This window comes from Gambusia affinis, linkage group LG04 (genome assembly GCF_019740435.1).
Source record: "Gambusia affinis linkage group LG04, SWU_Gaff_1.0, whole genome shotgun sequence".
Taxonomy (NCBI): domain Eukaryota; kingdom Metazoa; phylum Chordata; class Actinopteri; order Cyprinodontiformes; family Poeciliidae; genus Gambusia; species Gambusia affinis.
Genome location: NC_057871.1, coordinates 11,591,920 through 11,619,227, shown reverse-complemented (window position 1 = coordinate 11,619,227; position 27,308 = coordinate 11,591,920). Strand labels below are relative to the sequence as shown.

General features: G+C 39.2%; 4 protein-coding genes across 9 annotated transcripts; 2 read left to right on the top strand and 2 right to left on the bottom strand.

The window, feature by feature from the left end:
* The first annotated feature begins 421 nt into the window (after positions 1–421).
* On the top strand, positions 422–7,062 carry tefm (transcription elongation factor, mitochondrial). Its single transcript, XM_044114112.1, has 5 exons — positions 422–579; positions 790–1,295; positions 2,062–2,211; positions 2,301–2,479; positions 4,707–7,062. The coding sequence occupies exons 1-5, from the start codon at positions 534–536 to the stop codon at positions 4,969–4,971; spliced, it is 1,146 nt and encodes a 381-aa protein (XP_043970047.1). The 5' UTR covers positions 422–533; the 3' UTR covers positions 4,972–7,062.
* atad5b (ATPase family AAA domain containing 5b) lies at positions 5,286–14,014 on the bottom strand. Of its 6 annotated transcripts, none has more exons than XM_044114106.1 (14): positions 13,237–14,014; positions 12,893–13,156; positions 11,393–11,489; positions 11,208–11,287; positions 10,950–11,098; positions 10,629–10,800; positions 10,115–10,344; positions 9,940–10,033; positions 8,968–9,032; positions 8,614–8,806; positions 8,413–8,546; positions 7,218–7,954; positions 5,580–5,738; positions 5,286–5,424 (listed from the first exon to the last, which is right to left on the bottom strand). In XM_044114106.1, exons 1-14 carry the CDS (start codon positions 13,718–13,720, stop codon positions 5,322–5,324), a joined length of 2,961 nt encoding a protein of 986 aa, XP_043970041.1. In that variant the 5' UTR covers positions 13,721–14,014; the 3' UTR covers positions 5,286–5,321. The 6 variants fall into 6 exon arrangements, with proteins under 6 accessions (XP_043970041.1, XP_043970042.1, XP_043970045.1 ...); XM_044114107.1 differs by having other exon boundaries at positions 11,211–11,287; XM_044114110.1 differs by having other exon boundaries at positions 12,893–13,138; positions 13,237–14,013.
* Positions 14,015–16,529: 2,515 nt separating this feature from the next.
* On the bottom strand, positions 16,530–22,064 carry serhl (serine hydrolase like). Its single transcript, XM_044114105.1, has 12 exons — positions 21,877–22,064; positions 20,802–20,945; positions 19,916–20,029; positions 19,687–19,728; positions 19,591–19,610; positions 18,981–19,055; positions 18,584–18,693; positions 18,419–18,498; positions 18,287–18,321; positions 18,135–18,211; positions 17,953–18,040; positions 16,530–17,125 (listed from the first exon to the last, which is right to left on the bottom strand). Exons 1-12 carry the CDS (start codon positions 21,932–21,934, stop codon positions 16,982–16,984), a joined length of 987 nt encoding a protein of 328 aa, XP_043970040.1. The 5' UTR covers positions 21,935–22,064; the 3' UTR covers positions 16,530–16,981.
* A 2,338-nt stretch (positions 22,065–24,402) lies between these two features.
* mb (myoglobin) lies at positions 24,403–26,629 on the top strand. The gene is made up of 4 exons (XM_044114103.1): positions 24,403–24,528; positions 25,216–25,317; positions 25,918–26,137; positions 26,230–26,629. The coding sequence occupies exons 2-4, from the start codon at positions 25,235–25,237 to the stop codon at positions 26,368–26,370; spliced, it is 444 nt and encodes a 147-aa protein (XP_043970038.1). The 5' UTR covers positions 24,403–24,528; positions 25,216–25,234; the 3' UTR covers positions 26,371–26,629.
* Positions 26,630–27,308: the final 679 nt, after the last annotated feature.

Genomic DNA, 27,308 nt, shown 5'->3' with positions numbered 1-27,308 from the left:
AGGACAGTCACTGAAGGTAGGAAATGTGTTTTCCCAGAAAGTTGAACGGTGATATTCTCTCATCTTTTTCACATTTATTTACAACAGATGGGACTGTCTTCCGAAAATCAATGAGCACCTTTTTGTCTTAGTTTTCAGGGCCGTCTGTGAGCTTCTGGACTTTGGGATTCCATTATGCAAAAATATGCTTATGTATGCAAAGTATGCAATGTATGCAATGTATGCAAAGTATGCAATGTGCTGCCTATGTGTATATTTACTCCTTTTAATGCAGATTTTTCCGATTAACAATGGGTAGAAATTGGCCAACAATAATACATATTTTCTACTCAGGTGAAGAAAAGGTCTTCCGTTTATTATTTGGAATTTTATTTTGAAGATCTACCGACGTTGCAAACTATGTATTTCCGACTGACCTCAAAACTGAAGGTGACGTATTTCCGGTAGAGGTTTGCCAGGGGTTTGCAGCTTGTGCTTTTGCATAATACGAAATGGCACAACGCAGCTGAGCAAATATTGCTTTTAAAATAAAGATGATGTGGTTTATGAGAAGATTTCTCTCGTCGGTGGTTTACAGGGGTTCGTATATATGGTGATATTGTGTGTTTTTTTATTTTATTAAATTACGTGGTGTAGTTCAGCTGCTTGCAAGTGTTTAAAACTTCAATCGGGAAACCTGGATAAAATCACCATTTAACCCGCTCTGTTTAAATTATTCTAGGCCAGAATATTTAAAGGCAGGCTTATGATGTCTGCTGTGTTTTCCGCTTATATCTCTGTCCGCTGCAGGTCACTATGCCGGGCAGTCCGGACTCCTGCTCCGACCTCGGTACGGCTCCCTTCCGGCGGACCTGGAGCTGCGCTACCTCCAGTGCACCTGTTGTTGGAGGAGCCGGGTTCCCGTGGCGGGTTTTGAGACCTTAAACGCCGCTCTCACTTCCTCCTCCTCGTCCCTGTCGCCTGAATCATGTAAGGAGGACGGCAGGACTACACTGGACGCCTGCTACACCTCCGAGCAGCGGGACACCATCCTCCAGCTCCTCAACAACGCCACCTCGGCGGAGCTGGCCGACGTCAAGCTGCTGAGAGGCCGCAAGTCGCTCAACATCGTGGAGTACAGGACCAAACACGGACCGTTTAAAACTCTGGAGAGCGTGGTGAACGTTCCGCTGCTTAAGCACAAGAGCGCTGTCATAGTGTTCAACTCCATCGTGAATCCGGTGAAGAAGGAGAGGAAGGTTCGGATACAGCTGGCCAAGTTCATCAGACCGGAGGTGGACAGGTCCTGGTTGGAGGTGAGATGCTGGTTCAGAGTCCTCATGTGTCTGATTATGACAAACATCTTCTCAAATTATGTGAGAAGTAAACAGAGCTCTCTAGCTGTGGGTTTATGTTTATACTGTGACTTGCAGAAGTGCTCATGGCCAATGAACCTCCACATTTTGTCTCACTAAGTACCAAAACTAGGGCTGGGCGATAAATCGATTTGATCAATTAATCAAAATTTATGATCGCATTTTGGAAAATGTGGATATTGCACTCCTTGGGTTTCCATAGTTTGCAGGGAGGTCAGTCCACCCAAAAATTACCATCTTGTTTGCCAAGCAAATTTTGCAGCTTCAGTTTATTTTGACATTAAATTTAAGTCAACTCACATAATGAATGGTTGAAATAAAGCCATTTTTTTGTTGAAAAGAAAAATTTAAATAAATAAAATTGCACTTCTTAAGGTAAAAAATGAGGGGAAGGGGAAAAAAATCACATGAGGACTGTGGTTAAAATTGGAAAACTTATTTGATTCGTTCAAAAAATCTGAGATTTTATTTATAATCAATATTTCCCACCCCTACAACAAACCTCAATGCATTTTATGTTCCACACCTACAGAGAACATCACAAAAATCCCATTAAAATACATTGAAGATGATAGTTGCAACGTAATGAAATGTGGAACATTTTCAGGGTCATGAAATGCTTTTTATGATCACCCTATATATAGAAAGTAAAAGTCAAAGGGAGCATAAAGCACTGTTCCCAAGTCATTGTTCTTTGTGTACACAGGATGCTACATCCATAGTGTCACTAGTATGTGGAACTAATAAAATCGCTTGGGCCCATGTGGACCGGGGGATGACAGTATTGGAGTGGAAACAGAAGGAGTGTCCTAATTTCTTGAAAGGGGCGTACATGGCTTCTTCGTACCTGAATGATGTGAGTACGCTCATCACAGCTTTTCAAACGGTGTTATCTGAATCCTCACATCTAGCTGAATACAAAGGTATTTCCTTTTCTGCCCTCAGGTGTCCACAGTTGTGTCCGTCTTGCCATCGGCAGATTTCTATCTGATAGAGAAGCCCGCCATCTCTGTGCAGAATACAGCTCTGTTTCCTATCATGGCCCACCTGAGGACTGTGGAGGCCATGTTGTTTTCTCTGCTGGAGCCCAAAATCTCCCCACCGGAGCCTAATATTCCTCCCAGGTCAGAAAAGACGCTAATTTAAACAACCATAGTTGGGTATGCAAGTCCTTTGTTTTGAAATGTATTGTCACAACTGTGATACTTTTACGGTTATTATTGATTCTTCATGCTGTAGAACAGCAGAGTAACAAGTAAAATAGGCATATCTCATTTGGTGTGATACTCCAGTGGTTTTAACAAAACCTCATGGACTTCTTTTACTGCTAAAATTTACCAACAGTTAGGCCTGTCACGATAGCAAATTTTGCTGAACGATTAATTGTCTCAAAAAACTATTGCGATAGACGATAGTATTGTTTGAAAACCTTTTTACACTGATTTAATGGAAATGACGTAATAATGCATGTGATTTCCTGCCAAAGATAGATACACTTTATTTTAAAAAGAACACCCAACACTGGAACTGATAAACAAAATAAACAAAACAACCAAAAATAAAAATAAAATTGATTCTCAGTCTCCATTAACAAAAATGTACTTGAATAAAAACGAAATAACATAAAGCCAAAGTGTAAATAAATACTGCATTCAACCAAAAGAGTGCAGATTATGAAGTCTGTTTACCATATTGCCCTTCAGTAATCATTAGATTTAAATAGAGAAGATGGGCACATCGACTACCTGATGCAATAGTTCACACTACACGTTAGTTCACACCTACATTTTCCCCTTATGACAATCTTAGAACTTTGATCGTACTAAGATTGTCTCTTGTTATCATCCTGTAGTGTGTGGTGTGTTACGCTAGATCGTTGTGGCCCCTCCGATCTAAATCAGGGGTTTTCCCCACTGGGATTGTAAATGCAGCCTGTTGAATGTGACAGGTAGCCAATCAGAAAGCCGGATTCTGCTCCGCGGTTTCTGAGGGGAAATTACCGAGGGGAATCCCAAACAGCTGACACGGCGCAACCCGAAGTCCAGCGGACATTGGAGATGATATGTGGAAACAACAGTAATGTTTATAAAACATTTGGTGCAAAGAATATAGAAATGATGAGGGGAGGAGTTGGAGCAAAATCGCTACGTTGATGAACCCGGTAACTTTTCAGCTGTTCTTCGTTAATGTGACATAAATAGGTTCTAATGATTTTCATTCAGTCAGGACGTTACGCTGACACTAGAGCCACATGCGTTGCAGGTAGATTGTAGTAAAGCATTGATTAATGCCTGGTTTTAAAATTAGTTAGCTGGACTTGTAGCCATTATGTTGTGCCCACTGTTGGACACCACACGGCACATCGAACCCGATGGAACCGTTATACCTAGGATTTCTGTCGGCTAATGTGTGAGCTCAGATTTTGAAAATGGGCCGACAATCGACTGACAGCACTAAGATGGTGTAGTGTGCGCTGGGCATTACACTAAGGAAATGAGGAAGGGAGGGTCAGTGGAGAGCACCGGAGTTGAGCCTTTTTTCATTTAGCGTCATCAACAGAAAGAGAAAAAGGCTGGAAGAGACGATAAAGGCGATAATTAAAATGACGTAGATAGTTTTAATTTATCGTACGATTAATCGATTTCTCGTTTATCGCGACAGGCCTACCAACAGTCAGTTCTGGAAATACAGCAACGCACCTGTTATTTGTAAGATGTTTAGCTTCACACATGTTTGTGGTTAGAAATGATCCACAAAGCCAGTAAACTTCAGAGCTATGAGTCTAAACTTAATGCTTGTGAAGCTGGTGGTTTTTCAGATCAATCCTGGGATACACCATTGTCCTCAAAATTGCTAAAATTTGAGATGCAGCTTAAAATGAACGGTGCCTGCCACATGTTTTGTGGCAGGCACAAAACATGCCATTAGATGCTAACAGAGTGTTTGGGAGCGATATCTGTAAAATATTTTTTTCTTCCCTACCATCACAAATGTAAACATGTAGAAATTGCTGAACCTCACTGGGACTTTTCCTGAGGGATCTCAGGAAAAGTCTCTTTGGTCACATGAAACGAAATGTACCTTTTCAGCTACAAATGCTGCATAGGTCTAGGTTGTTAAGTACGGCATGCATTTTATTTTAAAATATCTTCCGACGTGTATTTTCTATCATTACCACATGTCTCGTATCAAATTTACTTTTATAACGATTAAGTCAACCAGATTTGAGGTTTAGCACCTTGTCATCCGCTAAAGGTTTTACCACAATCTACATTCAGTGAAACTGTTTGACGTTTCCTCGTCTTCAGTAGCATTAAACGCAGAAATAACGAGTCCTCGTTTCCTCATCAGGGTTCTTAACATGATGAGGACCGCCGTGGGACGCCACTTTGACCTGATTGTGGGGGAGTCTCGGACTAGCGGGGCTCAGGTAGTGCGCCAACTGATGACTGAGTCAGTAACGCAGAAGTTTCCCAGGATAAACGTCCCTCAGGAACTGCTGGCCAAGTACAGGAACTACTTCCAGATGGGCAGCAAGAGAGGAGGGGAGGAGCTGTGTGACGCTCTGCTGCAGGCTGTGGCTTTTTACGAGCTCCTCAGTGATTCTTCCTGTTAGCTGGATATGTTGATTCACCATGAACAGACCTCACTGCAGACTCCTGAACTGCATCATCCATAGGGTGTTTAAATGGGATTAATATAGAATTTGGTATTTTGTGTTTGTCATACAGTGAGCTATTTATTTTCCTCTTTTTAGAGCATCTTCACTCCCTCTGGTGTGTAAAATATGTCAGAATGGATTTAAAGCGCACCTAATGAATAGTTTAACAAATCTTATATAAAAATACTTTTATTTATATTTCCTATTTGCACTTTCATGAAAATAAAACATGATTATTCATCTCTAATGCAGTGAATCCATCAGTCAGAGTTTAGGTCAAATAAATATGGTGAAACCTGTCGAGCTCAGGAGTCTGTCTGAACTTTCGTTAGCGGGAAATCCTCAGCCAGGAGTTGGATGGCAGATTTTGAGAGGCCTAGTTGTGAACGGCCCAGGAAGTTCCAACACCTGTGAGAACAGAAAGAGAAACATATTTTAAAGACTATTTGGTTGCATTAAAAAAACAAAACAAAAAAACAACTGTGTAAGAAGATTAAACTTTCTGAACAATATTTGCTTAAAAAGTAGAAATTCTAAAGTTTAGCACAGCATCAGTGACCCACCTGCCCAGCTCTCCTCTGTGCTGCTGTGCACTGACAGTGTGACAGATGAGGCGGAGAACCGGCAGGTAGTCGACGCAGACAGCCCGTCTGTTCCCCAGCAGGCTGAAGGGCTCGCAGCTGAGCAGCAGCCGACTCACTCTGGACCTCCTTTGGGACACCCTAGAAAGACGGATAAGTTATGCAAAGTCAGCAACTGCAACAGTTGGAGTCTTCTTTCATACTCCTGAAAAAATAGATGTTAGGACTCAGCATAAACTTTACTTTATACAGTCATTGGAGGAAAAAAAAAAAAAGGTCCTTCACCCTGCAATCATTTTTCTTTTACTAGCTTGTAAAAGTTAAAATTTAACCTCGTGTAGAAAAACAACAAATGCCTTGCAGATTAAATGAAACAAAAAGCCAAACAGCAAAAAAGTATTTGCACCATTTTGATTTGTAAAGGCAAAGTAGCAGCCAGATGCTAATCAATCACATATTTTACCAGAGACTTAAGTCTGTCAAATAAATAGGTGATCTATCCCAGCCTTTTAGCTCCTGATTAATTTTGTGTTTCAAAATGCTGCAGTTTCCATTCCTGAGTCAGATACTGTACAACTGGTGTGTCAAAGTCAAGTCTGGAACAGGAAGACGTCTCAGACTGGAAGGACGTCGGGCAAGTTCAGATCTTAGAAAACAAAAGATCTCCAACTCAAACGATCCACACCTCAGTTAGCATGTTGAAGATCACGGTCTGGGAATTTCAAAATGACTTAAATACTGCATGTTTGGAAAGGTTGCCAGGAAACCTGTTTCTGTAAAAAGACTATGGAAGCATGGTGAAGGTTTGCAGATGTGCATCTGAGTTCTGGAACAAAGTCCTTTGGGCAGATGAGACCAAAAGTCGAGATGTTTGACCATAATACACAGCAGTATAGCTCTTTGAAAACAAACAGCTTATCAGGACAAACACTGAACACCAAGTGTTAAACATAGTGGTGGAGGAATAATGATTTGTTAACTGAGCTCTGTATATGAAAGTATTCTGGAATCAAACACGAGTTTCAGGGAAATCTCAGCTCAAAACAACCCGGATCACAAACACAGCAGAAAATCTAACAGAGTGAATGAAGGTGAATTGGCAGGTTTTTTTTTTTTTTCCTTTGTCCATCAAGGGCATCACAAACTCCCACCTTTTTCAGCCTGTAAACACACCAAAAGCATGTTCTTTGATTTTTAGTAAAAATAGGACAAATACAAGAGATGTTGATCTACTTAAAATGGAACAGCAATGCAATTCCTATATTTTCTGTTGCGTTTAAAACTGCTACCTCTAATGTTTTGCCCATGTTTTTATTTTATGAACACTATTGTAACGTTTATGCCCATCGTTAGCCAAGGAGGATTTGTGATGCTGTGGGCCGGTTTCTATTCCAAATGCCCTGGGAAGCTCCTGAAGTTTTTGAAATGCAAGAATGTACTCTAAATAAAGTTATGTTTTCCAGAGTGTGGTTATACTATTGCACTGTATGTTTAATTTTTTTTACATATCTTTACATACCATTAAATCTTCTATATTAAGAACTTCTAGAATGTTGAACTGAAAACTGTTTTGCATAAGAAGCTGGCTGGTGTGGAGTATTACAAGTGGAGCAGACTCACCTTGATGCACATCGAGGTTGAGCAGTAAAGATGAGACTCTGTCTTTTACAGCAGCTAGTTAACAGCAGCCTCTCCTGCAGTCTGTTCCACTGCTTATCGTCCAGTTTCTGTTTACATCTGTAGGCTTCAGTCCACGCCTCAGTAACTCTCCACCAGCACTGCCGACAACCCAAACCTTCAGCTGCTGCCTTCATTTCCTCAAGCCTGCCCTGCTTCAGACTCCAGCTGTCCTCCTCCCCCGGCTCATCCAACAATCCGTCCTTTAAATCTGCTCCGGTCCAAACATACACTTCGGCCGTGTGCGGGCCTGAAACGTAGTGAGGTAGCGTTGAGTCAATGTTTGACATGAGGTCAAAGAAATCTGCCAGGCCGCCCAAGGAGTCAGTGACCGCTTTGGCTGCACGTTTTTCAGGTTTGTCCCAGGTCTCGGTGAATGATGGCGCTCTTTGAGGTCTGCTGGTAAAATGTGACGATGATTTGGAAGCAGTGAATCTCCTTCGGCTCAGCCGGGAAGATTTGTTGCGGGTCGGCGACACCTCTGAACCGAAGGTGTGACTCAGTCGCAGGATGTGAGGATTGGAGCGCCTTGGCTCAGTCTGCTGCTGGGAATCGGATTCAGGGGCTCCGATAGAGAGAAGGAGCTCCAGGTTGGAGTAGAGAAGAGGCACACCTCTTCTCCAGCTCTCGGACAGGATTTTGAGAAACTTCAACATGTTCTCTTCAGAGAGGGACCCACGCTGAAGAACAAAAGGAACAAAAAACAAGAAGTCTGCAAAGATATTCGGGCTGAAATGATCAGATCAATCGTGATGAATTCACTATTGAAATAATAGTCAACTAATTTAGTAACTGATTAATTGAACACAGGCTCAGAAAGAGGCCATTTGAAGAAAGAACATAGAACAGTAATGTTTGAGCTTTTCACATCATGATGATTTTTCAGATGCAGATTCATCCTTTGCTACCAATGATCAAGTGTTAATGCTATTGTTATTGCATTTTAGGCAAGAAAATGTTTTTCTTTTTCAAAAAATGAAATAAATTGCTGGTTTATTTGCATATTTTACTTGTTTCTAACATGGTATAGAAAAGGCTTAAATGGTTAAATAAAAAATCTAAGCAGCCCTAAAAGGTGTTCAGTATCAGTAAATAGAGCCTTCCATTGTGTAATCTAATCTTTGCATGAAGTACTTGCCTTTAAAGAATTAAGAAGGTAATTTGGGGTCACATGATGGAGACCCAGCATGTGTACGGAGCAGCCTGCTTGCCAGGGAGGAACTTTTGACTCAAGACCGCGTCCTTCTGTTGCTCTGCAGTCTGCAAACAAAACTGCTGCCAGGTTTGTTGTTGTCAGGATTTTAAACAACAGAAGACGTATTCACAAAATTAAACTTACGGTGTGAGCTGATTGGTTCTTCAGCCAGCGCTCCGCCCTGCGACCCGCTGCTGCTGTTAACCCAGAGCTGCAGCTGCAGCAGGCTGCGCCTCACGTCGCCGCATGCGAGTCTGAAGAGGCTGCTGGCGTCGTCTGGAGGCAGCTGGAAGTTTTCAGCCAGACACACCAGCTGCAGATAGCTACAGACATTCGCCTTCAGAAGGAAGAAAAAGAGTGTTTTTTAAAGATTTTGCTTCGCTGATGGAGCCTCATTACTTAACTGTGCAAGAATTGAAGAGATAGGTGAGCTTTTTATGTATTTTTGAAGTCCAGTGCAGTTGCAGACGTGCATGATGCTGTGTCAATGTAACTTACTGATGGTGGAGTTTTGAAAGCTATTTCATCCAGGTTGCAGCCAAATCTCTCTTTGAATGAGGGATCTAAGGAAAACATACAGACATGCATTCGAATAAACGCAATATTTTTGATCAGAAGTTTTGATCCGTCCATTATGGACAAGAGTGTCATTCACTCACAGCTTTAAATTAATCTTTTTCCAGACTAGAGTCAGCAAAAACTTTAATGACTTTTCCAAACACAAAGACAGAGTGCAGCTGAATATGCTGAGGCAGCAGTAAAGACAGCGAGGTCGTTTAGCAGATACCACACACAGCAGAGGCTTAAACAACTCATGTGAATCACACACACTTAGAGAACATGATTCTGTACTGTTCAGTGTTCAATCCTAACTGATAATATAATGTGTCAATAATTGTCTAATTAGGCACCCCATGTTAATTTTTTACAGCAAGTTTTTTGGTTTAGAGAAAACATGGGTGTTCATTTTTCAAAGTCATATTTTTATAATGTTATTCATACATCTATAGATGTCGTTTCAAACTAAATATTTAGTTTATAAACTAAATATTTAGTTTCGTAACAAACTTTTGTTTGCTAGCTAAACGTATAAAAACTCTTGAACTGTGCCTGAAAGTTTGCACATCACTGTAAAAACAACCAATTTGCAGAAAGTTTGTTTGGTTACAAGATGTTCTGAGAGACACACTTAGCAACATTTTAAAACAGCTGTATGTATAATTTTGACCCTGTGTGGTCAAAAAGGTGCAATAAATGCAACCTTTTGCACCCAACTTTGGCTTTGAAATTTGAAATTGTTTTGATGTTTGATCACACCGCCGCGGAAAAAGTTAAAACCCCTAAATTTAGATTACATCACATCCATGTTGAGAATTACAGAACGTTTTTCGATGAAACTATCCTCTAAATGAGCAATCACATTATTTCAAGACTTTTATTTAAAATAAAGAGATTAAAAATAAAACTTACCATTAGTGGTCAGGACAACAGGTCGTTTTGTGGTGGTCATGAAGACCTTTATGGCTGTCAGGAAGCCAACATCGTCCTCAAATACCACATCAACCTGTTAGAGCAGAATGTTGCAAATAAAAAATAAAAATCAACTAAAGCCAGGCATTTAATAATTTATAAAGAAAGGTTTTACCTCCTCGAATAGAATAAGTGACGTGGCTGTCTTCTTGTTATGTGGCACCTCCTGATCGCATCCTGCTGAGGAGTTCTCCACTTCTTCTGTCTTTGGTTTTCCAGTTTTCATCTTAAAGTAGCGAGCCAAAGTGACAGCGGCTGGCTTAGCTTTAAATTTACGACTAGATGAGTTTCGCGCTGCACGTTTTTTGGACGTGGAGACGATATTTTTAGGGAGTTGTAATTTTCCTGGAAAACAAAAGCATTAAGAACAGAAAAAGAATTACTGTTGCTGCTGACTGCAAAGTCTAGTAGATCAGCTGCGTTTTAAATAAACTCTTAGAGCATTATTCACCTTCAAACTAACTGATTCTTTTCTTTAAGGTATGGCTGCCATCAACTTCTTGATTTTTCTTTCAATTTCATATCATAATAAACAAACTAAAACGGGGGAAAAACCCCCCCAGATATTTCTGTTTTCACTGCAGTGTAGCAACAGTTCTGGTTGTACCTGATTGCAACCAACAGCCTACCTGGAAAGGCCTCAGATTTAGGAGTGCAGCTGTTTGCACTGTAGTTGTTGAAGTATGCAGGCTTCAGTGGATCTTCCCCTGGAATCTCCACGAGGTGAGACTGTGTGGTTTCCTTCAGCTGAGACAGAACATGGCGGCCACTGCGCCGCGAGGAGCAGTTCACCTCAAACACCTGTCGTTTAAAAGGGGGACAGTAAAGTTACACAATGTCTTCTTAAAATGACGCAATAATTCCTCTGTGAAAAGACTTACAAAATGAGTCCACAGTGGTTTGCAACAGTCAGCTTTGAGCCTAATAAATAATTGATGGTAAATCCCCACCTTGAAGCCGAGCTCCTGGGCGCAGGCGTACACAGCAGCCGTCTTGCCCACACCTGGGGGTCCTGACAGCAGCATGGCTTTACCCAGCGGCTCCGCTCCGCCTTCCTCCAACCCAGCCTCACCCTGGAAGTCTCCACAGTCCCACGAATCTGCTCAGTGGTATTAGGAAAATGTCGTCAGAATGTTTCTAAAACACAAAAACGAGAAATTACATCAAATCAACCTAAACTTTGAAATAAAGGTAGAAAGAAAGACCACCACTGTTTTCATCTTGTTTCCTTTCTGCCATTTGTCTCCGCTCGTCACTGTCAGCTCTTTGTTTCCAGTTCTTCAGCCAACTGATCAAAAACAGAAAGAAAAAGGGAAAAAAGCTGTTTTTCTCATGAAGTATATACCATAAGAACTTTACTTGATGGCAGGGGTCAGGACAGACTTAACCTTACCTGTGCAGCTTATTCACCGAGGCAGAATTACCGATGATTTCACTAGAATGTTGAGGAACATACTTGTCGGTCCAGAGAACATCTTCGAAACAGGAATCTAGAAAAAAAAAGGGAGGGAAACTATCCTGTATGACACAAGATTATTGTACAAAGTAAAAGTAGACCTTCTGTTTACTGGGGTTTTGAATATCAGGACTTTTAAAGGATTCAAATTCAAATCCAACTACAGTTGAACAATAAGTCACACTAGATTTCACTGTCAGTAAACAATAAACTGAGTGCACCCTTGCTTATATGCATGATTTCAGAGGTAAAGTAGGATGTAGGTGCTTTATTACTTGATTGATCAGCAATTGTAGGTACCTCTGTACTCCAAACAGATGCTATGCTAACACAATGCTAAGAAGAAAAGACAGCAGCAATAATAATAGAATAGCCATTATTACAGCCCATTAACCAAGAAAATGGTTAAAAGGTGATCTTCAAACACTCTGAAGTTCATCATTCAGCATAGAGAGAGGGATTATTTACAAATGGTAAATATTTTTAACAGTAGACGATCTTTTATAAGTAGAAATATCAGCAAACTCCAACCCCACTGTTTTGGCAGACAAAGCAAGAATCTAAAACAGAATAAGTAAATAAAAGAAAATGTGTTCAAATTGTTCTGCATTTATTATAAAGAGCTCTATACAGTCTTTAGCAAAGTTTTGTCCAGTCTCTGAATCAGTGAGTTTGTGGGAACATTAGGCACAACTTCATTTAAAACCTTTGCTGCCAAGTCTGAAGAGTAAGTATGGCTGTGATATTTTCTAAGTGACATGGAGATCCAAGGTGTCCCAAACATAAAAAAGGCATTGCAGTGACTCAGCCACAGTAACACACCTTGGGCCAATTAAAAAGCATAGGCAAAATATCCATCCATCCATCCATCCATTTTCTTACACCCTTCTTCCCTAATGGGGTCGGGAGGGTTGCTGGTGCCTATCTCCAGCTGCGTTCCGGGCGAGAGGCGGGGTACACCCTGGACAGGTCGCCAGTCTGTCGCAGGGCAACACAAAGACATACAAGACAAACAACCATGCGCACACACACTCACACCTAGGGAGAATTTTAGAGAAACCAATTAACCTGACAGTCATGTTTTTGGACTGTGGGAGGAAGCCGGAGAACCCGGAGAGAACCCACGCATGCACAGGGAGAACATGCAAACTCCATGCAGAAAGACCCCCGGCCGGGAATCGAACCCAGGACCTTCTTGCTGCAAGGCAACAGCTCTACCAACTGCGCCACTGTGCAGCCCTAGGCAAAATATCAATAAACTAATTAAAAAAAGAAAAAAAGAGGGTTCATTTAATAGTTGAGCGTGAAATCTGTTGCATAATAAAGAGCATATCAATGTCATCATGCCCTGATTTGTAAAATCCAAGAATTGACAGAAAGTGTACTTTCTGTTCACTGATCTATTGTGAAAACCGATCAGAATAAAGCAGGGTTTACCTCCTTGAACCTCTCCAGAGCTCTTTATTAGCTCAGTCGCTAGTGTGGTGAGGTTCATCCATCCAGGGTTTGCATGACAGACGTTTCCCAGACCTACAGGGCTCAGCTTGTGTCCCTTGGGCCTCATCTTCTCATTCTGTCCCCTGTCAGGACAGTGTCCCTCTGCTGAGGGGTCAGACCGCAAACGTTTTGGTAGCCTTTGAGAAACTTCAGGTCCTCTTCTCATTTTCTCCTTTTCCATTGAATCTGGATGGAGGGAATGCTCTCAAATGAAAAAAAAAAATACAATAATATAATAATAGAAATAAGTGCAGATTCTGGTAGAAAACGCAGGGAAACCTCACCTGCAGGCCCTGACTCATGTAGCCTCTGGCTTGCTTTCTTCAGCAAAGTGTTGAAAACTGTTGAAACTGGAAAAGCTGGATTTGACTTTTGGATTGTTCTCAGGCAGTTTTCCAGATGTGAAGCAGGGAGCTGTTCCCTGCAGCTGACAGGTCCATGTCTGCCTGTCAGATGAGATTCTGGATGTTGGCTTTGCACCTCATCACTCTGAGAAGGGGACATTGATTTGTGTTCAGTCTGATAAGACCCTCCATCTGAACGTCCTTTCACGTGCTGATTCGTATGCAAGAAAATCGGAGCTATTTTAAGTCCTTTGCAGAGTGAGCTCTTCCTCTCCTCGCTGTCAGCTGCTGAGAGCTTTTCCTGCGAAGTTTCACCGTCAGAGCAGCTGCCGTCTGATAACACGATAACTGCAGTTCGCACATGGCGATGATGTCCATCCTTGTTTTGCTTGGTTTTATTGCGCTTGAGTTTGTTTCGCTTCATCTGAACATCATCAAACTTTCCGGTCCGCAGCTGTTTTGTATTTGGCGCTCAGTTATGATTCGAGACACGACACCGACGTCAAATTATGCGACGTAGCTGACTGCTGCTAACATGGGTACTGCGACGTGGGAAATGACGCCTCTCGTCTCTCCAGATCCGTTAATGCCTTGTGTAAAAGTGAAACCAAGACACTACCTAACACTGTTTACCTCTAAGTTAATATGTTATTTTAAATTGTATTAACGCTAACACAACGGGGGGACACTTTAAGCGTGACGCAACCAGAGATCGTCTATTCAGAAAGACGCTTTCAGGACTACAGTTCCTTTGCGAAGCGCTCTTACTTCTTGGAGGTTCACATTTTGTAACCTTATAGCAACTGACTTCACTGTCTTTAACTGAGACAATCATTGGTGAAGAAAAAACAAATAATACATTGCATTATTTAAATAGAAATCTGTAGTCCAATTTGCATTCATTTCCTGTCACTAGATACTTTTTGAACCACTGTTCCTGCAATTCTTTTATAGTAAGTTTATCAGCTTTAAACTTCCATAACACATAAATATTTGTCCATTGTTCTTTACAACTCGATATTCACGTTAGATGGAGTCTTTAGGTTATCGGGTTTTAAATCTTTCAAGCAAAAGATTTTCAATTTCATAGACATGTTGTCATTGCTGTGAATCAAAATAAGCCTTTCTGCACTGTCACAATTTTTTTTTGTATATCTACATGAAAAAATAGATGTACACATTGTTCCTCTTTTTATTTTATTTCCCCTGAAGTTGATCTACTTATATTTAATTAATGGACACTGTGAGTACCTGTAAAACTGAAGTTCTCTTTTCTCATTTTGGGACTTGTTTAATTTTTTGGGGGGAAAAAAGAGGAAAAAGGTACATGAAACAAATGAATCAACTCAATTTTGCCAGCCAAACAGAAAGCGGTTATTTAAATTATTAAATTAATTAACAATCAAATGCTTTTTGTAAAGAAATAAAATTGAAATCCAAGTACAATTTATTGAGAAAGAACTTTTCAGAGACATAAAGAACTATGCAAGCAGATAATTAGAACATTAAAAAGCCAATCAACATAGTCTGAAACAACTAGTAAATGGAAAAAAGTAATGAAAATAATAATGGGCCAAAAACTGAACCTTGAAGAACTCCACCATTTACATAGGTATTGTGGGAGGAATGGCACATTGTTTTTAATAAGAGACTAATGATTTAAACAGACTATAGTAAACATGTCTACTACATAAAGACCAGGAAAAAAATAAAACAGCAGGGTCTTTCACTTAATGGCAATAAGTTTATATTATTATCTACAACAGAAAGAAAAAATTAAAATGAGTTAAAAGATCAATCACCTTTGACACCTTCCAGATGATACAACAGGTGTGAAAACAACAATAAAGAACACACTCTTTAATCCCTGAAGTTGAAATTACATTTTGCTATGAGGACAGTGGTGGATTTTCACCAGTTTCATCCTGCAGTTGATCACTTTGTAATGGTCACAGTGAATTCACTGAAAGCCTAAATTTGTTTGATTTGTTTCCTCTGAAGAGTCTTTTGCCACAACTTTAAATTAGGGGTTGAACGACTACATATTTTTTAAGGTCGACTACATCATGATAATAGTCGAGTCGATGTCGACTAGTCGCGGTGACGTCATAGTGACGTAAGCGCAAAAACCCTTCACAACTACTTGGAGGCTTTATTAGCTATTTTCACGGCAAATATTGACACACACACACACACACACACACACACACACTCCCCTTCTCCTGCTTTTACTAAGTCTATTATGGAGAATTAAAAGAGCAATAAACAGATCATTCTTCGTGAGCAGCGGGGAAAAGTTTGTTGCACAAAGTCGGGTCTGACTTTTTTTTCTAAACACCGGCTGATGCTGATGATCTCTGGATAGTTACTATAGGAGTCAAATTATCACACTGACTACATGGTGCTTTTGGAACATCACAAGCCAAACTTGTTATGAGATCCCGCTTTGGTTACAGCTGAATTCAACGAAACCACCTGCTTCTCCTCCGCCCGATGCGCTGCAGGAAGCTCTGCTGACTCAGCAGATTGAACGATTTAAGATATTTTCTAGTCAACGCCAACATGATAAAAGTCGAGTCGATGTCGAGTTGACTAGTCGCCAGTGACGTCATAGCAACGCAAGACGCAAAGCTTTGGAGTAACGTACAGGCTTTATTACCCGTTTTCACGGAAAAATACGGCATTTACACAGAACAGCAACAAGTGAAACAACAAAACATCGGGATAGTTTATGATAAATAATAAGTTGCTGGGAAACCAACATTCAAAAGGAAACGCACATCTTTTAGATGGCATTACCACAGATCTTTATTTAATCAGCAACATAACATCATAATGTATTAGTTAGATCGTCGTGACAAAGACACTCGCGAGCCGGCTAAGTGACATCCTTAGCGGGAAGGGGGCGAGTTTTAGACGGCTTGTGTTTTGTAGTTGACTGCAGCTGCAACTCCATCTCCTTTTAAAAACACTGTAAAACCACAAATATGCATCCATCTACATATCATTTAAACTAATGTATTAACTTATTTTTCTTGTGTCTTAGAATACTGTGCTGTCAGACCAGCACAGGCTGTCACCACCGGCAATCACATGACTGCGACTAGTCGACATGAAATGTAAAAACTCGCGAGACGTCCTAGAGTCGACTAGTCGACTAGTCGACTAATTGGTTCAACCCCTACTTTAAATACTCTCAAAAGCAAAAATAATTTCAAGTTCATTTCTAGTTAACTCCATTATTAAAAAAAGTAATGGAAACACTATTGGCCTGACAATAAAAATGTTATCAGACCAATATTTACAATTTTAATGTATGTGTTTCTTTATTTAATCTACATTTTGATCTTTAATTTTATACTCTGACTGCCCTTGATACAGAGCAAGACACACAATCTAATTATTCCTTTGAGAACCATGGTTCTCACTCATGGTTTGTTCACTTGCTCATAAGGCAGAAGCTGTCATCACAGATTCTAGTTGAGTAAATGAAAATCATGTTAAAACAGGTTAAATACTTATGTGTATTTAATGCAATAGTTAATCACAAGTAAAACATCTTGAGGTTTTACTTCTGAGCCCCGCAGCGAGAGTAAACAGAGCTGGATTAATGCAGAATTCACAACCTTGAATCGCAAAAATTGATCAAATTTGAAAGATGAAAGTTTGTTCTATAGTGTGTTCACTATAACTTAGGAGGATGAACAACGTCTGACCCTGTTGACGCTGAGAGTGCTTTGTTCTGCAGGAACTCTGACACAAGCGGTGCGACCACTTCAGGGTCATTCAGGTGGACGTGATGATTGCCTGGAACCTGCACCACCGTGTTCTGAAACACAGAAACATGCATGAAAAGAAAAAAAAATAAATTAAACTTGAACTGGCTGTCTTCTCACCAGTGTGTAGGAGAAAACGTTGATGTTAACATGGCAACGAAAATTTATAAATCATGTCTTTTGAATTTAGCACTTTCAATGGGGGATGCTGATAAATGCAACAAGTTTAGACTAGCGAAAGCAAAAAAAAGTTATGTTTTTGTGATTCTAAAATAAATTCAATACCACAATAACTTATATATTAGGATTAAAGCACAAATTTCTTGTGGTTTTGCTTCTTTATTACACTTTATGCTTTAGATCATCAAGAAAGACGATAAGAGTAAATACAAAATACAGTTTACAACCAATGATTTCATTAAGGGGGAAAGCTACTGTATCAAACGGGTACTGTCTGAAAAAGTAATCATCTTCTAAGTGTAACTTGTTATACTACTGGTGGCAATAATTCCTATCAGGCCTTTATAACTGGGAATGAGACTTTTGCAACACTGTTGAGAAACGTGCCCCACTCTTCCTTACAGAATTATTTTAAATCAGTCACACTGGAGGGTTTTTAAATGTTGAGGTCATCCCACAGCCATTACTGTCAGTGTTCAATGGCTCATCAAAAACAGTCCTGTAAAACTTAAAAATCAGGTGAAATATTATCCTTAAAATTAGTCAAATATCAGTGTTGATCTCTGTCAACTCCTGCTGAAAAGTGAACTGCAAACAGCCCTGTGTTGACATGTATTGATGAAGAACAGCGGACCTTTTGAACTTGGATATTGATTGACACAACTCTCTTGACTAAAGCAGACAAGAAGAAATAACTCACACGTCGGTCCCTGAAGGCCTGAAGAAGAGCTGAAGTATATTTCTTCTGATCAGGCTCGGTAAACATTTTCTCAAAGCCACTTTCTGCTCTGTTAAAACAAACATGAGCACACGTATTCAGTATGATGAAATCAAAGTGGAATCGGAAAAAATAAAAAAAGTGAAGCAGAAGAAGATCTTTACAGAACAACAAGGACAGGGGCTTCTATTCTTGACTGCAGCTCCAGACTCTGCTCCAGACTGATCCGTGCTACGTTCCTCTAAAAACACAAAAGAAACATTCACAAGTCGCATCGCGTGGCTACATGGAATCAAACGGCGCAACAGTCGCCTACCAGGTTGATCCGAAAGTCTCTGGAGAACAGAACTCCTGCAACAGAGAAGTCGGGGTCAGCATCAGTCATGCTTGCAAATCATTTATGAGGACAAAATACAGCAGATCAGAAGTGAGAAGGATACTCATGTACCTCCTTCAACTTTAACTAGACCTCGCTCTAGGAGGATCTTTGCAGACTCCTCAGACAAACTTGGGTTTCCAGCCAATAGCCTAAATGTTGAACACACAGTACGAAACCGAACAAGTGTGACATATAATAAGTCTTGAGAACAGCAGATATAAGAAGATGTGGTACCTCTCAACGGCTTTTTCGTAAGTGTAAAGTCTCGTCTTCTTTTCTCCCATCTTCTTTTCAAACTCTATCATCTCATCCAGCCCCTCTCGTAATACTTTGGGCATTTCTTTCTGCAAATAAATTGACATCCAGTGGTGTTAGAAAGTATTTTAAATAATCCATTTTTCACACTATTCATTTTTCTGGGCTCTTGCCTCCAGCATTCCAGAACAGGATAAAAGTATGCAACAAATGGATCATTTTGAATCCAGCAGGTCCACATATTAGAATTCTAAGAGATAACATTCAACATTTCCTAATTTTTTATTTTTTATTTTTTATTGAATGCAAACATCTTTAATTTTTAATTTGCATAAGAATTTAACTGAGAAAAGTGCTGCAGTGTTGGTAAAAATACCGGATCTGTAGGTAAGAATCCGTAGGAATCCAGCAGCACCAAGGCATCCACCATTTCTGGATAGAGAGCGCAGAACTGTGGACAACACCACATAGACGCACATCATTTATACATCACCTTAAACTCTGAGTTTTGTTTCAACAAATACCAGTATTGCAGAACTGCGAATTGAAAGTAAAATTATACATGCTTTTCAACATTTAAAACATCTGAAAATTATACACGAATTTCCTTTAATAGTGGCTCTACAAATTAAGAACTATTTTTGCTGTAGTATCATCTTTTAGGCTGAATCTCTATCATTTTTACACATCTACAAGCTGACATTTTTCACAATTTTTCTTTGCAAAACATTTTTGCTGTTTTAAACCCACCGGTTCTGGCTCTGGTTTTGTGTTTACTGTCCAGGAAGCAACAGCTAAAGCTCAGTCTCAACTGTTTTGCACCATGTCAATATTTATTAACCTGCATGTAGCTCCATTCTCTTCAGTAAGGACATATTTCCTGTCCTTACTGAATAAAAGCCTTTGTCAGAGCATGATGCTGCCACCACATATCACAATTTTTGTGAGTTATATGTTTGTATTCTTTTGTATGGAGGCTCACTCACCATTCCAGCTATGTTACCACCTGAAGCAAAAACAGGAACGTTATTAAAATACAAGAATACTTTAGGGCTCTAGTTCTTTTCTGTATCTTCACTCACCCATGCTGTGGCCAATGATGGAGAATTTGCTCCACTGTAGAGCTGTGGGTGTAATTTTCCACATCATCAACTCCATTTTGAACCATAAAAGGAGTCTTAAACTCCTGGTCTTAAGTAATACATCACTGCTTTCAGGTAAACTGGAAATACATGCAGCTAGATAGTATAGTGAAATTTGATTTGATTTAATTGCCAAAATGGGAGTTTGTCAGTTCTGGTCGTCACGTACCATCAACAACTCTGCGCACGTCCATCACGTAAGAGGGGAAGGCATACAGAACTCCAGGAGGACGGTGGGATGAGCAGCCGTGACCTGCCAGGTCCATTGCAACATATCTGAAGTCTGAAAAAAACAATGAAGAATGAGGAGGAGAACCTGTCCTCCTTTAAGAGTTATGGTCACAATTATTGGCACCACTCGTAAGTAGCTTTGAAACGCATATGTTTGTCATCTAAATACACAATCTAACACTGAAAAAACAATTAATTTAAGTAAATTTAATCAGTGGGAAAAACGTCCAGGGGAAAAAAAAATCATCAGTGCTGTATTTAAAGTGCTTTTGATTTTTAGATTTAATAGTTTTTGTTGCCTTGGGTATATATATATATATGGTGTGACACCAAGGTAATTCAAAAAGACTATTCTAAATCAGAAAGACAAGAGGTCCTGCCATTTAAAAAAATGAGTCCGGAAGTAGCTGCAACAAAAAAGCTACTCAACAATAATCTTGCACTTGTAACCCAAAAAAAACATACAATTTTAAAATGGGAAACAACTGAAACTGTGACAAACTAAGCTGGATGAGAAGCTGAGATTTTCTTCTGATTTCTTCTATATAAAACTCTTTAAAGGTCACTGTTAGCATCTTGGTGTAACAGTACTCAAAGAAACCATAAACATGGAGTTAACTGAATGCTGATAGCACTTTAATTTGAACTGTAATACAAATAATAACTATGTGGAAAAGCAACACATGTCCACTGTTAAATAAAATTGAGAGCTACTATCATCGACCCCATGGTACAATAAGGGCTGGGGTTTGATTAAACATTCAGTGCAATTAGAAAACATGTTTCACATTTAATGCAAAAACAACAACAACAAAAAACTTCACCTTTAGGTAGAAGAGGGAGCAGCGTGTTGAACGTCCCACAGTTGTCTGCCCAGCCATGCAGGCACAAAACTGGGTGACCGTGATCAGGACCCCAGACTTTACCTCTGATCTCCCCCCATGGGACTGGTACGCAGAGCTCTGTAACTGGACATGCAGTGATGAGGTGATCAGATACATACTGTTAATAATTATGATGAGAAATGTGGTCTCTCAAGATAATTTTAGCCCATCAAAGAAAGACATAAATCATTTTTTATACACTGAAAGTTTTTAAGCAGGAGGTTTCCAAACATTTTCTGATGAGCAGTACCAACATGTCAAGAAATTTAAAAACAAGAGCACAACAAAAGTTGTACATACGTTATTATCCATTTAACCTGAAGGTTTGAAGTAAAAATTTCCAAGTTTCAAGATGGGAACACCCAGTTATTCAAGACGGGACAGATAGAGTTTTGAATAGAGTTGTAAATTTCTTGAGTAGGGCACAATCGTCCCTCATTCTCCTGATGTGTGTTTGTTATTGAAGAGATCTGAAAAACTGAATGTATCTAAAAAGATACCTTTTGGTTTAGTTAGGTCATGCAGCTTTATTTTAAAACATCAGAAATCAGCTCTACCCCCAAACTCAAAATAATGAACCAACGCTAAGATTTTTGTCTTATCAAAGTCATTCATATCATGAATCAGATTTCACACCAGTAAGCTACAGACCAGGATAACAGAAAAAAACTGAGGAACTGACCTCATCTGAAATGGTGGTGGACCACTGTCTGCATATACACTATTTCTTGGAAACATCATAAGAGCGAGAACATGTTAATGTTACTGCTCATGTTCAGGAATGTTTTCCACCACTCCAGATCTTATATGTCTGACTAAAGTCACACAGGCAGATTTTGTTTTAGATTTGTTTTCACATAATTAGCAAAAGGAAAAAAGTAGCAAATTTGAATTTCTCCCCTAAATTCAAGCTGGGTAAATAAATTCAAACTCATTTTTTTAGTTACTTAATCCTTATGTGGCCCTGCCAATCAACTACTATGAAATCCTCTGTAGACATGATAGCAATAGCTACCTGCTTGCTTCATTGTACCGGACGTTACGTGTCTGACACCTTTTAAAGCCTGTATCATCTCGGACAATTCCCCAAGTTAAAAAAATCTATGAATTCAAAGTCAAATAAAATAAGAAAAACTTGCTGTCAACTTTGAACCAAACATTTAAATTCTTTCTGAACCTCGCCGATGTTTTCCGGTTGCTGAATAACAGTGGACGCTGCTATTGGATAAACTGGCATTCGACTGAGAAGTTTGATCCAATCAGCGTTCAGTTGGGGAGGGGCGTACTTTTCACCCAGTGCAGTATTAAACATTAACCAGCAGAGGGCAGGTTTGTCACTTGATAACAACCACAGACACTCTGATGCCTACTTATTTTTCCTTCCCTCCCTTTTAGTCCTCCCCTATTTCGGATCATCACGCAAATTTTCAATTCAGGCAAAGATATCCTAAGAAATTACAAATGAAATTGTATATTTTTTCCTCTTCATATTGATCTTCTAATTTTATTATTGTTATTATTTTATTCTTATTCTTATTTCTATTTATTCATTTTCTCATTCTTGTACCAAAGCAGTTTTCTAACCTGAGAACTTGTGGCAACAGCAATAAAGTGATTCTGATTAAATAATTATTATATTTAATGTTATGACATTTGATCAAGTACTGTACATTTGTTTATCATGTAGTTACACTGATAAGCTGATAATTGAGCTTATAGTTTGCAAATTGTGTGACTAAATGTATGTTAAGAAACTGTGGTCAGTATTTAAGCATGTACATCCATATTGTTTGCCTGTAGACCATGTATGGATATGAGACCCTTACTTATGCAAATCTTCTTGAAATTTTTAGGTCCAACAGCAGTGAACTGATGTATCTACAAATGAAATAATAAAAATGCCATCATGGAATGCTTTATCAAAGAGTAAACAAACACTTGAAACTGAAGTGAAATTGTTGGAGCATTCCTTTTTCACATATGGGACACAAACAGTAGGTTTGATGATTTGTAGATGTATTGAAGTCCACTTATTTGTTTGTTCATGAGGGTTGTTTTACGTCATTTGGACTTATTTTACATGCATGGTTAATGATCCAGAGAAATTTGGGTTTTAGAGAAAATATTGCAGCTGGTTTAAACATAACAACTAAGCTGCAGGTGTAAGCATGAAAAAAGGGCTTAAATAATCTTAAAATTATTATTATTATTAATTAAATATTAAGATTAATAATAATAATAATAATAATCTCAAGTTTTGCTTGAGTGCATTATTGTTGGCTTGGACAAGGCTTAAAAAATACCCAACTTTTTTATTTCTCTTCTTGAATGAAAATGTTTAATCAAGATTGTGTGGGCCAGCGTATGACTTTAAAGTTTTATTGTCTAGGGAATCACAGGTTGTTGTGACAGAAAACTGTCTCTGAAGGTCAGTTTGGGATCACAATAGACCTTCTTTGCTTGAGCTGCACATCCTTTTAAGATGATGTCCTTTGTATACTTACTGGCTCTATTTCTTCAAAGCCAAAACAAAAGATTTTTTTTTCTAACATCCAATCTGGCTGAAATCCGAGAGCAGGATAAAGGAGGGAAGTATCCCCTGAGCAACGCTCAGCGGGGAGCATTTATGGAAACAATAACTCACAAGTCTAATTGTGCAGATTTTAGAATCCTGGAAATCAACAAATAGGATGAAACACATTGTTATTGTTAGTGTTGAGATAAAAAAAAATACCTGAAGTAGAGGCTATAACTAGCTAAAATTAAAAAATGACAGCAAAGCTGTTGGTTTGATTTAATTGAAGAACATGACTGTTCTTTAACAGTCATGTGAGTTGTGGCTTTTACAATGTCGAAGAATTAATCTGGGAAAGATATTGTCTATGAAGACTTAATTTGTACACATGTAACTTTATGCAATCATAGGCATTTATTCCTAAATTGTTGTGTTACAATCTGGTCCCTAACTTTGATCATAGAAAATATACTGAAAGAATAAAAAAGCCTGCTTTTAGCTATATAGTAACCAATTTCCTTCTATTGTGTGCATGTTTGTACACATTTCACTCTGTAAAAAGCTTTTCTGTCTCCTGCTTTATACTTTTGTTGTTATCTTTATTTCCCTATGTAGATGACATTTCTGTAAAAATCTTTAAAAATGCCATTTACAAGATGCAACAGACATGTGGAAGAAGTTGCTCTGGCCTGAAACGTCCAAACTTTGGTGTTCTTGTAAAACAATATGTTTAACAGAAAACCTTTGGTAAAACATAGTGGTGGCAGCATCATGATCTGGAGTTGTTTTCTTCAACAAGGACAAGAAGCTGGTCAGAGTTTCTGAGAAAATGGATAGAGCCTCCAACAAGAAAACTCTATGGAGGCTGTAAAAGATTTGAGATTGAGGACAACGACACTTTACTTCCAAGAAGAGCTACAGTAAAAGAGTTTGCATTGAAAGGTGGCTGAGCTGATGTTTGTTGGGCATCAGAGGTTGGTGGTGCTGAGTGTTTTTAAGAGACGTGCAGGATGAGCGGTAGACTGAGAGGAGTGCTGGAAAAAAATTGGGTGGCAGGACAGAGGGAGGGAGTATAAAAGGACAGTTTGAGGGGGGGGAGTCAGGCCAAGGAGAAACTTGGATAACCACACAGGATCATTTTTGAGCTTGCAGGTCAGTAAATATCTTTACTATTGATTTTGCATCAGAATCTCTGGCAAACACTGGAACATTTAAATTAATGTCAAAAGTTTAATATGATTTAAATCTCAATCAATAGACTGAGGAGCAGTTTCTTTGCAAAAACTGTTAAAATATTTAACTGAGATAATTGGTCCTGGTTTATAACAGATATGTTCAAAATGCATAGAAATTCTTCCTCAAAAAGATAACTTTAGGTCATTTTTCATAAAGAGTTGACAAGCACAAGCAAATTTTAGAGAAGCATTGGCTTTAAAAAGAAAAATATCAATAGTTCAAAGAGAAATGCATGCATGCATTTTACAGCTATAATAATCTTTGATGATATTAGATGCATCTACTGTGCATCTAATATCAATTTAAACTATACAAAACTGTGCTGAGGCTTTATTACACAGTCACTAAGGGCAAATGAGGTAATAGATTCAACTCTTTCTGGCAATGAGATGCCCTTGAATGGAGTGGGTTTTGGCCTGAGGCCACCAAACCAAATAGGAGAAATGCAATGCCACACAACAAGATAACACTGTTTGTGGAGCTTTTACAATCCTCCTAAAACTGGAGGGTTTTTTTCTGCCACCTTTCCTTTTTGGAAAGAGACTCAATCCCTAACTAAGTGGGGTTTTTTCTAAACTATTTTATATGTCTGTTTCTTGTCAGACTTTTGTCTTCCCTGATCATGGCGGATTTTGATATGGTTCTGAAGCACTGGGGTCCGGTGGAAGCGGATTACAACACCCATGGGAATCTGGTTCTGACTCGGTCAGTGGTTCTGAAAAGATAACACTGTTTCCATCATTGCGTGAGAGATTGTTTTCACAGCAATAATTAGTGTTTCAATAACAACACGTCCTCTACTATGAATGAAGACAAGGCCTCATGGTTATTTATTGTCATGGTTTACAGAAATACAAATCAGACATCAAATTTAATGTTGGTTTTAAGTGGTTATTTCAGAGTATCATTCTGTGTTCTGTTCTGTCAAACAAGTTGATGTTAGCTGGTCAGGCTATCATTCATGCCTAACAGTCATGCTGCTGATTTTTTGGTTTGTTGTATGCATGTTGAAATGTTAGATATCCAATTTCAGTAAGCTGGCCAGCAGTGTGCAGCACCGAGTTACTCAAAGTTCCAGACAGTCTGAGAAAACTTCAGTTGCTCAGAAACTTCCCCTAGTACTTCATTCAGAGGAATTTCTGGGATTAAAAAAATGTATGCAGATTTGAATTCCAAAGTTTTTAAAACCGGTAACCAGCCTATCCCTTCTCATGAAAATCTAAGTTGTTTATCTAAATAGTTTGTCACTAAGTTTTTTGGTGCAATAATTCATCACTCTTTGATTCTTCATTTGTTTCCCCGCAGCTTATTCCATGAGCACCCAGAAACCCAGAAGCTGTTCCCGAAGTTTGCTGGCATTGCCAAGGGAGACCTGGCCGGCAACGCAGCTGTTTCTGCCCACGGCGCCACTGTGCTGAAGAAGCTCGGTGAGCTCCTAAAGGCCAAAGGCAACCACGCCGCCATCCTCAAACCCCTGGCCAATACTCACGCCACCAAGCATAAGATCCCAATCAATAACTTCAGGGTGAGGATGCTGCCTTCATAACAATGCTTCCCCTTTAAAACACTTCTCTGGAAGTAGTCTCCCTGACTTTCTCGATGTTTCCTTCTGTTCAGCTGATTACTGAGGTGATCGCTAAAGTCATGGGGGAGAAGGCCGGCTTGGACGCTGCCGGCCAGCAGGCCCTGAGGAACGTGATGGCGGTTGTCATCGCTGACATCGACACCACCTACAAAGAGCTGGGCTTTTCTGGTTGAACAATGTGGCCACACAAGACCGTCTTGGATTTCAGCAATCAGAAAATCTTCCACTTGCAAGCACTTTCACACCTTGACATCCAATGAGTAATAAGACTGATCATAATATTAACCTTATCCTTAAAAATTTTTAATAACCTCAAGAGACTTGCTTTCATAGTAACTGACTGCTTATTCGCTTGATGCACATCTAAATTCTTGAAAACGGTTTTAATGTACTGTAAATCTCATTTTACCAATAAAGAATGTTCTGCTTCTTCTTACTGCTCATTTCTTTTGGTGACCTTTTTGTGTGTTTGTATTGTTTACCCTGAAAGGGAGCTCTAGTAACAAACTTCCTGTGTGAAACACTGTTGAGAACAGAACATGTAGAGCATTTCGACACAAAATAACTATGACAGAAAAGTAAAGCAAGGTAAAACTCAAACATAATAGTAGAGGAAGTGTATTTCATAAAATTACAGACCAATTAAATAGTTTTGCTGACTGCGGTCAGTATGTGTTTGATTCTTGATGATCATTAGGGGTGCTGATCTCCAGTCTTCATTATTTTCTGTAAATGATGAATTGGTTACTTTGTAAACATCAGATGTGACAATGGTTTAAAGGTTCATTAAAATGTATTCACTTGGGCCTCTATTGCATTGTTGAGTATGGAGTTGCTTAAGAATTGAAGATATCTGCTTTGGTTTTGGCCCCATTAGACTAGCTGTTAGCTTTAATAATCTGGAGCTATGCTAAATGAAAACACTATGGGAGGTTAACTGTAAGATTACCATTTTAAAATCTTGTGGAAAGGGGACAAACTCAACAGTGTTGAAAAGCTAACACCTAAGTTAACTGTTTTAGCTGGTTTTAGATATTTAAAACAGCTCACACAAAAGACGCTCATACGCAAAGAATAAAACACTAACTTAGCTTATATTAAATGTCATAGA